The sequence below is a fragment of the Sphaeramia orbicularis genome, chromosome 1 (assembly GCF_902148855.1).
Source record: "Sphaeramia orbicularis chromosome 1, fSphaOr1.1, whole genome shotgun sequence".
Taxonomy (NCBI): Eukaryota; Metazoa; Chordata; class Actinopteri; order Kurtiformes; family Apogonidae; genus Sphaeramia; species Sphaeramia orbicularis.
The window spans coordinates 4909635-4924658 of NC_043957.1; the positions used below are offsets into that span (position 1 = coordinate 4909635).

The 15024-nt window shown below is 38.6% G+C and overlaps 1 protein-coding gene across 1 annotated transcript; it reads left to right on the forward strand.

The window, feature by feature from the left end:
* The first annotated feature begins 1027 nt into the window (after nucleotides 1-1027).
* On the forward strand, nucleotides 1028-7680 carry LOC115421784 (H/ACA ribonucleoprotein complex non-core subunit NAF1-like). The gene is made up of 9 exons (XM_030137714.1): nucleotides 1028-1131; nucleotides 1665-1906; nucleotides 2011-2155; nucleotides 4225-4318; nucleotides 4401-4483; nucleotides 4574-4734; nucleotides 4833-4884; nucleotides 6137-6215; nucleotides 6297-7680. The coding sequence occupies exons 1-9, from the start codon at nucleotides 1048-1050 to the stop codon at nucleotides 6665-6667; spliced, it is 1311 nt and encodes a 436-aa protein (XP_029993574.1). The 5' UTR covers nucleotides 1028-1047; the 3' UTR covers nucleotides 6668-7680.
* Nucleotides 7681-15024: the final 7344 nt, after the last annotated feature.

The window sequence follows — 15024 nt, forward strand, 5'->3', positions numbered from 1 at the left end:
AAAAATGGTGATAAATCACTTAAGAAAAGTAAAAAATAGAGGAAGAAACTATTTTGGAAGTGCCACAAAAGTAGCACTGGGTCTTAATGGAGTAAAAAATGTGAAATTTATTAAGAAAAATAAGTTCAGTTTAAGAATATTCTGCCTCAGTTTATCATTTACACGTGCATTACAACTTACAGATCACAGTGGACCTATAATAATGGATTACATTTATATAGCGCTTTTCTATGAACGCATACTCAAAGCGCGTACAGTGGATCCATTATTCATTCGTTCTCACATTCTCCCTCTGCTGGTGGTAAACTACATCTGTATCCACAGCTGTCCTGTATCCTTGCTGTTTTAATTATATCTTGTCTAGTCCTTTGTGCTCTGTTGTCCAGTCTGACTCAGTCATTTATTTTTCTTTCTGCTTCAATATTTTCATTACACCTCAAATGTCTAAAAATTATTATTATTATTTTGTTTGTTTGTTTTTTGTTTCTGATAGTTGTAATAGTTGTGTTTAATCATTCCTCCATGTCTCAAATGTATTTCTGTATTTCTCTTTTGTAATGTTTATCCCATTCTTGTTCAGTAAATTTGCTTTGTACCAATAAAAAATTCAATTCAATTCAATTCAATTAAATTAAAAAAAAAACAAAAAAAAAAACAGCTGGTTTACAGTGCGCAACACCACTGCGCATACCAGGAAAAACATGAGCCCACATGGTGAATACGGAGCATGCACCAGAGGGGTCAGGGTTCACGTGTGAAGCTTCCTGGGTTTACACCGGAAGTGCGTCAAAATAAAAACATAGCATTGTTTTACTACGATTTATTAGCTCAATACAAAAAGACCAGCTGGTGAAATTCAGACATTTTCCACAAATATGAACTCTTTAATGTATATACAGTCATAACACATCCACAGTAATTATTTAAGCGCAGTAGATCCCTAAAGTATTTCATGTTTGAACTGTTATTTTTGAATGGGTGAAATCGTTAGGTTGAGCTGGACTTTTACTTTGAAGGTCACCGGAAGTGGAGCCGGTTTGTAGAAACATGGATCCCGCCGAAGAAACACATGAAGCTTGTCACGGCGCTGACCCATATTCTGCTTCATCGCTGCAGATTAAAACAGAAAATGTAAGATTATTTACCAGACTTCTATAAAGGTCGCTGCGCTGCTGCCGGTCCGTGGATGTTTAAAGCCTGTCGTAGCTGAAAATTTGCCTCGTTAGCTCTGGTTAGCATGTTAGCAAGCTAGCTAAAGAGGCTAATGTAACTAGTGATGTGTGTGTTTTATTTCATGGTATTATACTTTGTTACGTTTTTGTTGATTTTTATGTGTAAACGCTGTACAGCAATCTTGAAATCATACCTGGGAGAGGTTGGCGTTAGTGGTGTATGTTTTACTTTGCTCTGCTACCTTTTCTGAACTAGAAAGGAGCTAAAATAAGAAATGTTCAACTATAGTCAAACTTAAATGATCTGACTTTTAATGTTGTTCTCTATGTTTCTGGTTACTATCCACAGCTGCAGTAATATTGCAGTCTATAGCAAGTATATCAGACAGTTAAAACATAAGCAAACATGAAAGCTGTATATTGAATCAGTAATATACTACACATCACCTGTAAATGTGTCTTCATGAGTTTTCCACTGTGTCTTCTTTCCAGATGGAAGAAAGACTGTTTGAAGAAAATGGACAGGTATTATTAACTCCAAAAGAGGAAGAGGAGGAGATGGAGGTCACAGGAGCGTCTAATTATACAGAAGCAGAAGCACAAGTGAAAACTGAGCCAGAGGCTGAAATGGGAATCACAGACACAGACTCCACTGCAGGGATGCAGTCTGAAGACAACGCGTGGACAGAACCGCTTGAGTGTAAGACGGAGGACGAAGATGATGATTCAGACAGGTATCTGCACACAACGATTTCACAAACAACCTCTTAGATCTGGTTACAGTTGTTTTCATCTGGAAGGTTAAAAGGTTCTGATGCTTTTCTAATGTCATCTATAGTGATAGCTCTTCCTCCTCGTCATCTACATCATCTTCTTCTACATCCTCCTCTTCGCCTTCTGCACCGGTGCATGACATTGATGACGATGATGAGGGTTTCAGCCAATCAGCCCCAGTCAAAACACGAGACGAAGTCCTCCTCGAGGTCAGTCTGCAGTGATGGTTCATCTGAGTTTTAGTCCTGGAAATAAACAGACTGTTAGAATATAATACTTATGAAAGAGAAAATACAACAAAAAAACTGAGTTGTACATGAATATTCTGTTACACATATCATCATGTTGTCGAAGTAATTTTATTTTTTATTTGTATATATACTCTCGTACAACTTCGAAGTGTACTCCATCACAAGCTTTCTGTTTGTTTACTTGCCAAACCAAACATCACTTGGGCCTTTTCGGAATTCTACACAACCGCAGCAGCAAGACACTATGAAGCCGTTTCCGTGTTTGTTGCTACTGCGGCCATACTGTAGCTGCGTGGAATTCCCATTCCCACAATGCACTTCACAACAAAATTTCCAAAAGGCCTGAGTGACATATCGGTTTGGTATGTAAACAAATGGACTCCTTGTGATGGAGTACACTGTGAAGTTGTTCACCGTGAGGGAAGTGATTCAGGTGCGTAATCACAGATTCGTGATACTTAGGATATGACTGGGGTTTTACAGATTTGATGGAAAGTTGGTGATGAAAGTCATAATCAGCTTAAAGACACATAACAATACAATGTGATATGAATTATTGCTACAGTAATCTGCTTTGTCGTTTATTAACTTATCTAAAATTACCTCCCCATCAATGAATTTCAGCAATAGGCATGTGTTTTGTAAATATTATTTTGGGAAATGTATAATACGCTAATATAATACTTTGGTAATGTACTTGATCCTTTTTGGTGATAATGCATGTACACTTTTATTGTAGTCATGTTATTTCTACACTGTGCTATTTCTACGTTTGAGATTTATGAGTTTTTAAAGGGTACCTGTAGTGAATTGTCATTGCTAGCCATTTGTATTTTGGCTGCTCCCTATACAGGGTGAGTCAGAAAAAACGCTCTTTTCATTTAAAGAAATTGTACCACTGAAATGGAAATGCTTATTTTTCTTTTGATCATACAGTCATATTGATGTGGTTATTGAGCATGTCTGGCGATTGAATCATTGATTTATGGCATAGCATAACAGAGGGAATGTCCATTGTTTATTGTGCACCGAAATATCTGCCAACACAGTTTATGCCACCGTGAATGAAATTGAAATCGTCAACCATTACAGCATGTTTACTCACCATCAAAATATTTTGTCTCAACGAAGTCGTCCGGCACGACCTTCAACCTGGCTACCATTCAGATTGATGCAAATCTGTGCTCGTTGTCGCATCTCTAACACAGCTCTTCTCGCCATTCGTGTTCGTCGTAGGGCTCGGATTTCAGCCGTGATGCGATTTCGGAGTTCCTGAAGAGTTTGTGGAACAGTCTGATACACACGGTTTTTAAGATACCCCCACAAGAAAAAATCAAGGGGGGTCAAGTCCGGGGATCTAGGTGGCCACTCTCTCTCCTGACCCAAACAGACAACTCGATGAGGAAATAATACCTGCAATCGCTGTGGTCTTGCCATGATGAAAACTCCCTGGGCACTGTCATGTAGGCCTATGTCCTGAGTGTGAAAGCAAAGCCCCGACTCCTGTAATTGTTGTCAATTTCAAGTTTGTTCACTGTGGCATACATTGTGTTGGCAGGTATTTCAGTGCCCAATAAACAATGGACCTTCTCTCTCTTATGCAATGCAATAAATCTATGACTACATCACCAGACATGCTCAATAACCACATCAATATGACTGTATGGTCAAAAGGAAAATCAGTGTTTCCGTTTTAGCAGTACAATTTCTTTAAATGGAAAGAGCGTTTTTTCTGACTCACCCTATAGGTTCTGCCCACTGGTTAATTCATGTCATAAAAGGTCCAGTGTGGTGCATTTACTTGTTTGTTTTTTTTATTACTGAACGTGCACCTCTTTTGCTTATACGTAATACACAGTTAATGTTGCAAGTATGACCAGTACAGGTACACTTTAAGCACAAGACGGTGTCAGGTTATATGGGCCTTGTTTAATTTGTATTAAGTGAGTGTGAAAATGGCACCGACCAATGCAAACTGACCAGGCTGACTAGACCAGATGCTCAGATATCCTCATATTTGTGTGCAGGACCTGCCAGCGGTGGAGGATCTGAGCGTGTTGTTACCAGAGGAAGCTGAACTGCAGCCGGTGGGAACGGTGTCCCGTATCATGAAGCAACTCGGTAAATATATACAAACAGGTGTGATGTGGTGGGAGGAGGATGTTTGATCAGCACCGTGTTCAACCATTCTCTGTCTCTGCAGTTATCATTCAGTCTCTAGGGGACACGCCCCCTCTGACAGACGACAGCATCTTATTCACATCTGAGCGTCAGGCTGTGGGCAAGGTCAGGAACAGCAGACGAGTGTTTTGTCTTCATGCAGTTTAGTTCCTGATTTCACAGTCTAACCTCCTCTTCTTGTTTTCTGTGTTCCAGGTGTTTGAAGTGTTTGGTCCAGTTTGCAATCCATTCTACATACTGCGCTTTAACTCTCCTGAGCAGATAAACGAAAGAGGGTTAACACCGGGAGTCACGCTTTATTTTGCTCCAAACATCAAGGAGTACACAGGCTACATCCTCACACAGCAGCTCAAACTGTGAGTCCACACACAGGCCAAGAAAAAACATGATTAGGAGCCTAGTTCCGAACTAACAAAGCCAGTTAATTTGTGATTTTCCCTTTTTTGTTTTTTAGTATAAAAGGATCTGATGCATCCTGGAAGAACGATCAAGAACCACCAGCAGAGGTAAACCAGATCAGACATAATGTGGATCAGTTCAGGGGCTTATTACAAATTGGAGCAACTTTCAGTGCTTCTTTGTGGACATACACAGACATTTTATGGTATAGTCTTCTCAAAGGGAACTCAACGCTAGCTATTGTAATGGCAAGTTTGCATATATTCTATATTACATATAAGTTTGGTTGAACTCTGTATTATATGAGACAGGGTTTTATTCCTGTTAGACAAATGACTGTTTTGCATTCTGTGTTTGGTCAATGACATAGGGACATCTGTGTTGGAAACAGCTTTCTCACAGAAGTTATCTCTTCCAGATAGTCCATTCTAGCACAGGAGATATTGTGACACAGAGAGAGCATGATTTTTTTTTATTAGTTTTCATATAAGAGACAATGATGACTGTAATTTCTTGTACACTCATGCAGCTTGCCTCTGTACGATCGTACCTTGGAGCTCCAAGTAAAATTATACTGAAAAGACACTGATCGTATGAACTGACCATTTCTTATTTTGAGGACGAATGAGTAGAGTATTATTTTTTCCATAACACTATTTCAGAAGAGCACGTATAATACTAGCGGTTCCATCAGGTGACTTAGGTCATAGCTCGTTGTCAAGTACACGAGTACTAAAGCCAAGTTTCCACTATGTGGTATGGACTCAACTCGACTCAGCTTTTTTTGTTTCCGTTATGGAAAAGTACCTGGAATCTGGTACCCGATACTATTTTTTAGTATCTGCTCGGCCGAGGTTTGAAAATGGGTTGAAGAGATACTAAAATGTGACATGTAAACACAGCAGACCACTGATTGGTCAGAGAGTTGTCACTGTGTCATCAATGTGCGGCCCGTCATATTTAACAAATCAGATCCGGAACTTTATAGTTAATATACCGGTACGTTAAGTACATCCATGATGACAGCCCACAGAACGACACCGTGGTCAGTTGAGGAGGTTTAGACATTTCTGTCCTTAGTGACCAATGAATTGATTCAGCGTGAGCTTGACGGGGCATGAGTGAGTTTATGTCGTCTAGGAGTCATAAATTTTTGCCATTCTGGCCGTGAAATAGGAGTTAAATTCTGTTCTATGTAGTCTTAAAACGTCTTAACTTGTAGAAACCTGTAGGAACCCTGATTATACTTGAATGGAGCAAATGTAACACAGTAATTTCCCCCTGGGATTAATAAAGGATTCTGATTCATGTACTTTTCGGAGCTCACATTGTTCACCTGAATCTGTCCTCCGTCCTCAGGCTTTAGATTACAGCGACGACGAGAAAGAACAAGAAGCAAAGAGGAAAGCACGAAAGAAGAAGAACAGTAATAATCCAGGTGATCAGACCCTCTAACCTTCATGACGTTCAATGGTTCTTTTTGTTCTTCCCTCTTACATCCTTTTATGTTCCCTCTCAGATAAACCTTCCCAGAATGCCTCGCCTCAGCATCGGGACGGCAAGGGTTTCCAACCAAGACGTTCAGGGGCTTCGTTCAGACCCCAGAACCCGAGGAACCAACAACCACCATTCCACCACACTCCCCCTCCTCCACCTCCGCCCGGTCACCAGCACGTCTCCCCAGCATACCTGCCCCCTCCCTGCCCTTACCCCCCTCCACCTCCACACCACTTCCCTCTACCCGGCTTCCCCCTCTATCCCCCTCCTCCTCCCTCCTTCTTCAATCCGGCTTTCTCCCCTCCCCTCTGGCCCCCGAACTCCATCCCCTACTCCAACCTCCCTCCTCCTCCTCCTCCTCCCCCTCCGCCTCCCCCTCATCCACCTCAGTGAAACCCAGCGCAGTCCTCAGTACATCCCAGTGAAAGGCTAAAGTCTTGACGCATTCATACCAGAGATTCGCAATGAGACGAAACATTTTAAGAAAGATTTGTGGAGAAGTTGTCGTTGGTCGGTCTGAGCTGGACTAAAGCCTGAACCACAGACGATGAATAAGAGGTAAATGGAAGCACCGTGGGTTTGTGTTTTGTCCATAAAAGTACCTTTTATTCAGTAAGCAGACGCACACGAGCTGTTTATCAAAGTCAAAGTCTCCTGTTCAGCCTAAAACATGTTAAAGGAGAAATCATTTACAGATCCACCACAACACCTACTGCACTGTCCAGATAAAATAAATGTAGGGATGCACTGATGCCGATACCAGTATCGGTCCAATACTGAGCGCGTGTACTTCTACTCATACTTGTAAAAATGCTCCGATACGAACCACTTTACTGCAGCATTCAGTGCAGCAGGTACGTGGCGGAGGGGTAATGTCAGCACTGTGGAGATTTTTCAAAATAAACGATGGTGACAGAAGTAACAGCGACTGAAAGTTACGTTTGAGACACAGACGGATACAGATGGAGCGTTCTGTCTGTCCTCTGCTTACAGTTTGTGCATAATTCTGTCGGTTTTCCGGGTGCTCGCCAATGTGTACCCAGATGGAGAATTCGGAGCAGTACCATCGGGAACCGTGGAGGTAGAGGATCCTTTCAAAGAGCGACTGTGTGAGTTAGAGAAAAACTACTGACGCATTTATACCAACTAACCTCATCAGTATCAACATTAGCATCCACATAAGTATTACCTCCTCTGTCGTCGCCGTGTTTGTTATTACTGACCTTCTTCGTCTCAAAAGACTACCGTACTTTCCAGGCAATAAAGTGCACCGGAATATAATCCACAACTGACTATAAACTGCGGCTGACTTTAAGTCGCACCTGACTATAAGCCGCAGGTGTCCACACTGTGACATGAGATATTTACACAGAAAGATGGTAAACAGACAGATTATTTAAATATTTATTTCCATCCCTTAACTGCTTTTTTCCAAACAGTGCCTGTAACACGGCAGTAAAACGTCAGGAACAGGCTGGTTCACAAACCCAGAAAAGTCATTGATCTGTATCTTCATCTTCCTTCTGCTCATTAAACCGCTGCAGTCGTCGTCTTCAGTGTTGGAGTTGAACGTCCTCAAAGGTTCCGTCACACTTCTTCTACGTCTCTCCTCCGTTGTTGCTCAGTGTCACTTCTGTGCTGCAGCTCTGTTTCCTTCTTTACAGACACATCGATTGCTTTTAACTTAAAAGCTGCAAAATCTGCATTTCTTCATGTGTTTTCCATGATGAGGGTTTGTGCATGACACGCAAAATGATTGTTCAAAGTTCCGATTCAAACTCCTCCTCTTCATCACCTCTTCCTCCTGTCTGTCTCACTTTTGTGCGTCCTCCTAGAGCGCCCCCTGGTGGCCGTTAGCCTGTAAAACTATACTGGAGCTGCATCATGTATAAGCCGCAGGGTTCAAAACAAGAAAAAAGTAGCGGCTTATAGTCCAGAAAGTACAGTACTCTTCTTTGTGGTATTTGACAAGTAATTAAGAGCGTGCAATAAATGTCAGTAGCAGCACATTGTGCCAGTCAGAATAATGACAACAACAATAAAGCACATTTTCAAAGGTAACTAAGAATTGTAATGGTATTATTAAGTACTCATGTCGGTATCGGTGCATCCCTAATTAAACGAGACCAGAATGACTCCTGGGAGAAGTTGACATAGTGCAGACTCTTTCACACCTGGAAGTTCAGACCAAAGTTCGTATTCATGTTATATTCTCTACATTTGATTTTGTTCGTTTTGCTGCAGTGATTTAAAAGATTCTATTGTCATTGTCTGCACAGTCCGTGTTTCCCTTTATAGTAATTTTTAACACTTTCTAACATTTATCTAATTGTTGCATAACTGCCTGTCATTTATGAGAGTTTTGTTATTATCCAAAAACTGTTTCTGCTGTGTGTATAAACTGAAAAATGGTTCGGTTTGATCTGGACTGAAACCTGTTCTGTTGTCCGGTCCACATTGTGGTTCTGGGGAGGTTCCAGACCTGAAGAGGCAGGTTTGAGAGTGCGTTAACTCTATGGGAGCGTCTAGTTTAAGACAGTGGGTGTGTCACCTGTTTGAGCAGCCAATCAGCTTGTAGCAAACAGTCAGCTGGTCACGATGAGTGGAACAACACGAGACTTATGCTGCCTTCAGGTGCTATCGGGAAAATCATCCTTTCCACTTGTGAATTCAAAATTGCGAGTGCGCTGTGTTCAAGTGCTTTTGTAGTTGTAGTGAAATTAAAAATTACGAACACACAATCTACCGTGACCTGAAACTTGGATAAAACAGTTTTGGATGTGTTAATTAATCTGTTTTGACATGTTTTTTTGCAAATCGTCTGTTATAAATGCGCCAAATCCTCAGCTAGCTACAACAAAATAGTAATAAAAGCATTTATTGTTTAGCATTCGCCATGAATCCCTTGTTGCTCTATGCCATGTTGAAAAGGTCAAAGGTTATTTTCATCTCTGCATCTCGTGTATTAAAATTTTCCCCAGTTCTCCATTGGAAAAACAACGTGATGGGGCGTTCATGTGCAGTTTTTGGGTTCGTAACTAACATTTACCGTAGTTCCCAATAGCACGAGAAGGCAGGATGAATGGAATGGGATGGATCGTACAGGACATGTTTTTCTCAGTCTTTACTGTGATTCGTTTTTCTTCTGGTGTTGTATCTCCATGGTTACAGTCGTCTGTTTAGGGTGACGTTAACTCTTCTACTGATTCTGTCTCAAGTTTGGGGCATATATGTACAGCAGCTACAGTAGGTGCCGTTTTCAGTTAGAGCATTTTCATGGAAATGGATGGAAACTCATAAAAAAAAGTTTTCTCACTTTAAGTGGCCGATGCTTTTTGTCTGAGAAGAGTAAATACCCGTAAGGGGAAATAAAAACACCTTTCCTAAATAAATTCTGACGTATTGAACATTTAACTCATGACTGATTGATATTCTGACGTGAGGGACTATGTTTTGTGTTGGATGTAGATAGGGATGCACAGATAATACTTTTTCCCAGACAGAGTACGAGTACTTACATTTGAGTACTTGCCGATACCGAGTACCGATACGAGTACTTAATAATCCCATTCCAGTTGTTAGTTCCTTTTGTAAATGTGCTTTATTGTCGTTGTCATTAGTCTGACTGGAACAAAGTGCTGCTACTGACATTTAATGTGTTGGAATGAGCGTTTGTCAATTAATCCACCAGGGGGCGCCGCTCTGAATTAACCATACTGGACAAATACCACAATGAAAATGAAAAACAAAACGAGTGGTCTTTTTGTTTTTTTGATTTTTGGTTTTAAATTGAAAAACGAATGAATGAATGATACATGGATTAGTGTGTCTTTTGGTAATTGGATTTTTTTTTTTTTCAGAAACAAAAGAAAAACTAGTGGTTAATTGATTTTTGTTTTAAAATAGAAGAATTAAAATTGAATTTCAAGGCATTTTTTTCAGTGTCAAAAACAGATAAACCAAATTTTAAAAACGGATTGATTTTCATTTTCTCTTCCTAATAACAAAAAAGTTACAACACAGACAGAAACAGACCAAAAATGCCTGTTTTTTTCATTTTCTGAGACCAAATGTCATTTTCAAGGAAAGAGCGCTAATGCTTAGGTCACAAAGATTCTAACAAAGGATGGGTTTGGAGGAATCTTCCAGTTCGCATGAAATCTGGAGTTCGTAGACATTCGTGGAGGGAAGGAATGCACCAATACCACTTTTTTCCAGACCGAGTACGAGTACTTACATTTGAGTACTTGCCGATACCGAGTACCGATACGAGTACTTAATAATCCCATTCCAGTTGTTAGTTCCTTTTGTAAATGTGCTTTATTGTCGTTGTCATTAGTCTGACTGGAACAAAGTGCTGCTACTGACATTTAATGTGTTGGAATGAGCGTTTGTCAATTAATCCACCAGGGGGCGCCGCTCTGAATTAACCATACTGGACAAATACCACGAAGAAGAGGAAAGTTTAATGAGAAGAAGAAGAAAGTCAGTAATAACAAACATGGAGACGACAGAGGGAACACTAATGTGATACTAATGTTGCAGCGTTTTCGTTAGTAAGGTTTAAAAGTTTAGCTTCAGCAGGAAGAGAAAAGAGAAATGAGTGATCAGTTTCATTTTCACTTCCACTGGCGGTGGTCCGCACCACTCCGTACTCTTCTCCGTCTGGGTACTCATCCGCGAGCACCTGGAAAACGGATGGAATGTACGCAGAGGACGGACAGAAGGCTGCGTCTGTATCTGTCTGTGTCTGGAACGGTACTGTCAGTCAGTGCTACTTTTATCACCGTCATTTATTTCGTTAAATCTTCACACTCTTCACACTCCGCACACATTATTCCTCCTCCTCGTACCTGCTGCACTGAACTGGGAATGTCACACGGCCATAAGCGGTATCAGTGCATTTGTATCGGATTACTTTTACGAGTACGAATATGAGTACACACACTGAGTATCCGAGCCGATACCCAATACTTGTATCAGAATCGGTGCATCCCAAGATGTACGAGGGCCATTCATTAAGTTCATGGCCTCACCCAGAACAGAACAACACAGACTGATAATTTATATTTTATTTTTCAACATAATCTCCATTTACAGCAATGCACTTGGTCCATCAATGTTCAAGCATCACTATCCCATCACGAAAGAATGTAACATCCTGTATTATAACAACCAGTATTTCTGGGTGAGGCCATGAACTTATTGAACAGCCCTCGTAGATATTAATAATATAATAATAATAAATAAATAAAAATAATAATAAGATAAGATATTCCTTTATTGATCCCACAATGGGGAAATTCACAGTGTTGTCAGCAGCAAAATATACACATAAACATACACATACACGTAAAACAAAAACAGTCATACAAATTTGAGTAAAAAAGTGTTCAAAAGGAGAGTGCAAAATAATAATAAACAATAAAATAATAATACTAATAATAATACTATGCAGCTTATGTTAAGTGTTAAACATGTCTGGTCCAGATTTCATCACTGCCACTTTTCATGAAAACATTAACATAATATTCTGCTTCTTCTACTGTTTATTAGACACATGTAACGTAGCCTACAGCGCCACCTTCTGACCACATGACTCAGCCTGGTTTATTGATTCCAGACAATTTATGGAAACTTGGCGACTTTTACAAAACTCATTTCAAAATTTTCTTGACATTTTATGGAAACACAGCGGTTGAAGCACTGATAAACGCCTCAGCATTCTGACACTTAAGGTTTTTTTTGTTTGTTTTTTTTCATTTTCACCATTTCATCAAAAAAAAAAAAACAGGGGGAACAAACTGACCCCACAGCCCGAAGGGGAGGCAAGGGGTATTGTTTTTAGCTCAGTTTGGCTCTTTGTTAACACTCTAGCAGAAAAACTATCGGTTGAATTCAGACCAAATGTGGTTTATAGATTGCCAGTGACTAGAATAGATGTCATTACATTTTGGAAAAAGTAGGTCAAAGTTCAAATTTTTGATGAATTTTCAAATCTTTTTTTTCTTCCATTTACTCATAATGGGCAAAATTTCACCTGTCTTTAAAAACATCAATTTTGTTTCAATTTACTTCAAACTTGGCACAAATATAGAGGTTATTGATATGATGACATCAGCTGGATCGATGCCAAAATAAGCTACAATATGTGCGAGGGGCGGGGTTTGTTGTGCCTGGAACCACTTGTTCATATTTTTTTATTAAATCAGACACTGTGTAAATCCTTCTGTTTACAGTTAAAGAAGGAACCATAAACTAGAACTCAGGTGTCAAACATAACTGGCCGCCAAAGGGTCCAATTCGGCCCGTGGGATACATTTGCGAAATGCAAAAATTCTACTTAAGAAATTAATTATTTTAGTTCAGGGGCAACATATGAATAACCTGAAATGTCTTATGAGAAGTGCAATTTTACCAATATTCCCCCTGTTACTAAATGTTTTTTTGTATTTGTAGATCCACTCTGATCTGTAAGTTGTAATCCACATGTGTAAATGATAAACAAAGGCAGAATATTGCTAAAATTGCACTTATTTTTCTTAATAAATTTCAATTTGTTCATAGTTTTTGATGTAATTCATATTTTTTCTAAAGGATGTAAACATTTTCATTATGTAATTGTGTTTTTTTTTTTTTTACTCTAAAACAGGTAAAAGTTTGGAGTGAATATTATTTAAATATTACACTGGTCAACGAGAAATGTGTTGTTGAAGTTTTTTGAGCTGATTTAGGATCATTTTGGTGCTGAATCCAAAAATCACATTAATTTTGCTCAATCAGGTCAACTTTCTGAACTATGCTACATATTGGCTTTTGAACATTTTTGCTTACATTTATGGGCATTTTCACATCATATGATACAAAATTCTTTCATATTTCTTGCAATAAACGAGTTCTGAAGATTTTACTGTTGCCAATTTATGATTAATTTTTTTTAATATTACAGGTGAATGAAATGGCTTCGACTAGAAGATCTTGCAAAAATAAGCCTGACATTCTGCTACATCTGCGGTGAATACATAATAAATAATAAATACATCCTTTTAGAAAATGATTTTTTTTCTCTTAAAACCTATTTTGGTTGAGAACTATATAAAAAATCAACTGATAAAGTCACAAAAATGTAATCACTTATGTGAGAAGATCAAATTTTTCAAAATCAAATTAGCAAAAAAAACCTGACCTGATTGAGAAAAACACATGTCATTTTTGGATTTAGTGGTGCAAAATGGTCCTAATTCAGTTGAAAAAACCAAGACAACTTGCAAAAAACATTTTTTTGTAACCCAGTGTAATTATGATGTTATTTTACTTCAGATCATGTTGGACTGTGTGTGGCCCCTAAACTAAAATAAATGTGACACCCCTAAAATAAATACTAAAAAACAATTAAATACAATGTCAAAGATTCAGATTACAATAGAAATGGTAAAAAAAAAAATGTTGTGGTTAAAAACTGAAATCCAGACAGTTGTTGCTATGGAAACGATGCGCTGTTTCTCGGTGTGAAGTGGCAGGTTTTCAGAAAGTTTCAGCTCATCTCATTGTGAATCTCTGGTGCGAACTGGGCTTCAACTGTTCAATCACTGACTGAAATGTGAAATAATGGAACATCACGTTGGCGTCTCCTTCATCAGCGACTCGTTTATGTTCAGGACGACGTGTTTAATACTTGAGGATTTTTTAAATATCTGTTGATTTTTATATAAACACATTTTTGTACATTTTTTGTGAAAACATTTAATTTTTATTTGCCATATTGTTAGTCTCAGCATAAATACCAAAGTCATATTTTTGGCTGATTAATTCTATTCTTCCAACTCTGCTGATTCATTTCATGCAGATATCACAGTTTGGCCAAAAATATGACTTCGACAATTATGCAAAATATGCTAACGATATGTAAAGTATGTGAACAGTTTATTAATCGTTGCAGATGTGACATTTCACTTCATTTTGTAAGATAACACTGGGTTACAAAAAAATGTTTTTTGCAAGTTGTCTCGGTTTTTTCAACTGAATTCGGACCATTTTGCACCGCTAAATCCAAAAATGACATCTGTTTTTCTCAATCAGGTCAGGTTGTTTTTGCTAATTTGATTTTGAAAAATTTGATCTTCTCACAAAATATAATAATTAATACCAAAATAAGATTGGTAAGCACACTTTATGAAACTTGTGACTTGATTCCTGTTAGGTACAATGGTGTATTCACCGCAGATGGAGCAGAATATGTCAGGCTTATTTTTGCAAGATCTTCTAGTCGAAGCCATTTCATTCACCTGTAATATTAAAAAAAAATATTCATCATAAATTGGCAAAAGTCAAATCTTCAGAACTCGTTTATTGCAAGAAATATGAAAGAATTTTGTATCATATGATGTGAAAATGCCCATAAATGTAAGCAAAAATGTTCAAAAGCCAATATGTAGCATAGTTCAGAAAGTTGACCTGATTGAGCAAAATGAATGTGATTTTTGGATTCAGCACCAAAATTATCCGAAATCAGCTCAAAAAACTTCAACAATAAATTTGTTGTTGACCAGTGTAATAGAAGTAAATAAAGACAAAACTGACTTTTTTCTCTCTCGGTTAAAGAGATTTTTGACATCTCATCACTCCTGTTGTATTTGGGGGTTTGTAAAATAGAAATATGTGCACATTATGACTAGAAATCTGTGTTACCAGGTTAAAATGGCCATATGTTTATTGATGCCTTTGTTATTTTAGAAAATCCAAGACAAGGT

Bases quoted from the DNA above. Each gene is read 5' to 3' on its own strand.
- LOC115421784 (XM_030137714.1), top strand. From the start codon at position 1,048: ATGGATCCCGCCGAAGAAACACATGAAGCTTGTCACGGCGCTGACCCA. The intron at 1,132-1,664 runs GTAAGATTATTT...TCTTCTTTCCAG, and splicing joins TGCAGATTAAAACAGAAAAT to ATGGAAGAAAGACTGTTTGA. The intron at 1,907-2,010 runs GTATCTGCACAC...TGTCATCTATAG, and splicing joins GAAGATGATGATTCAGACAG to TGATAGCTCTTCCTCCTCGT.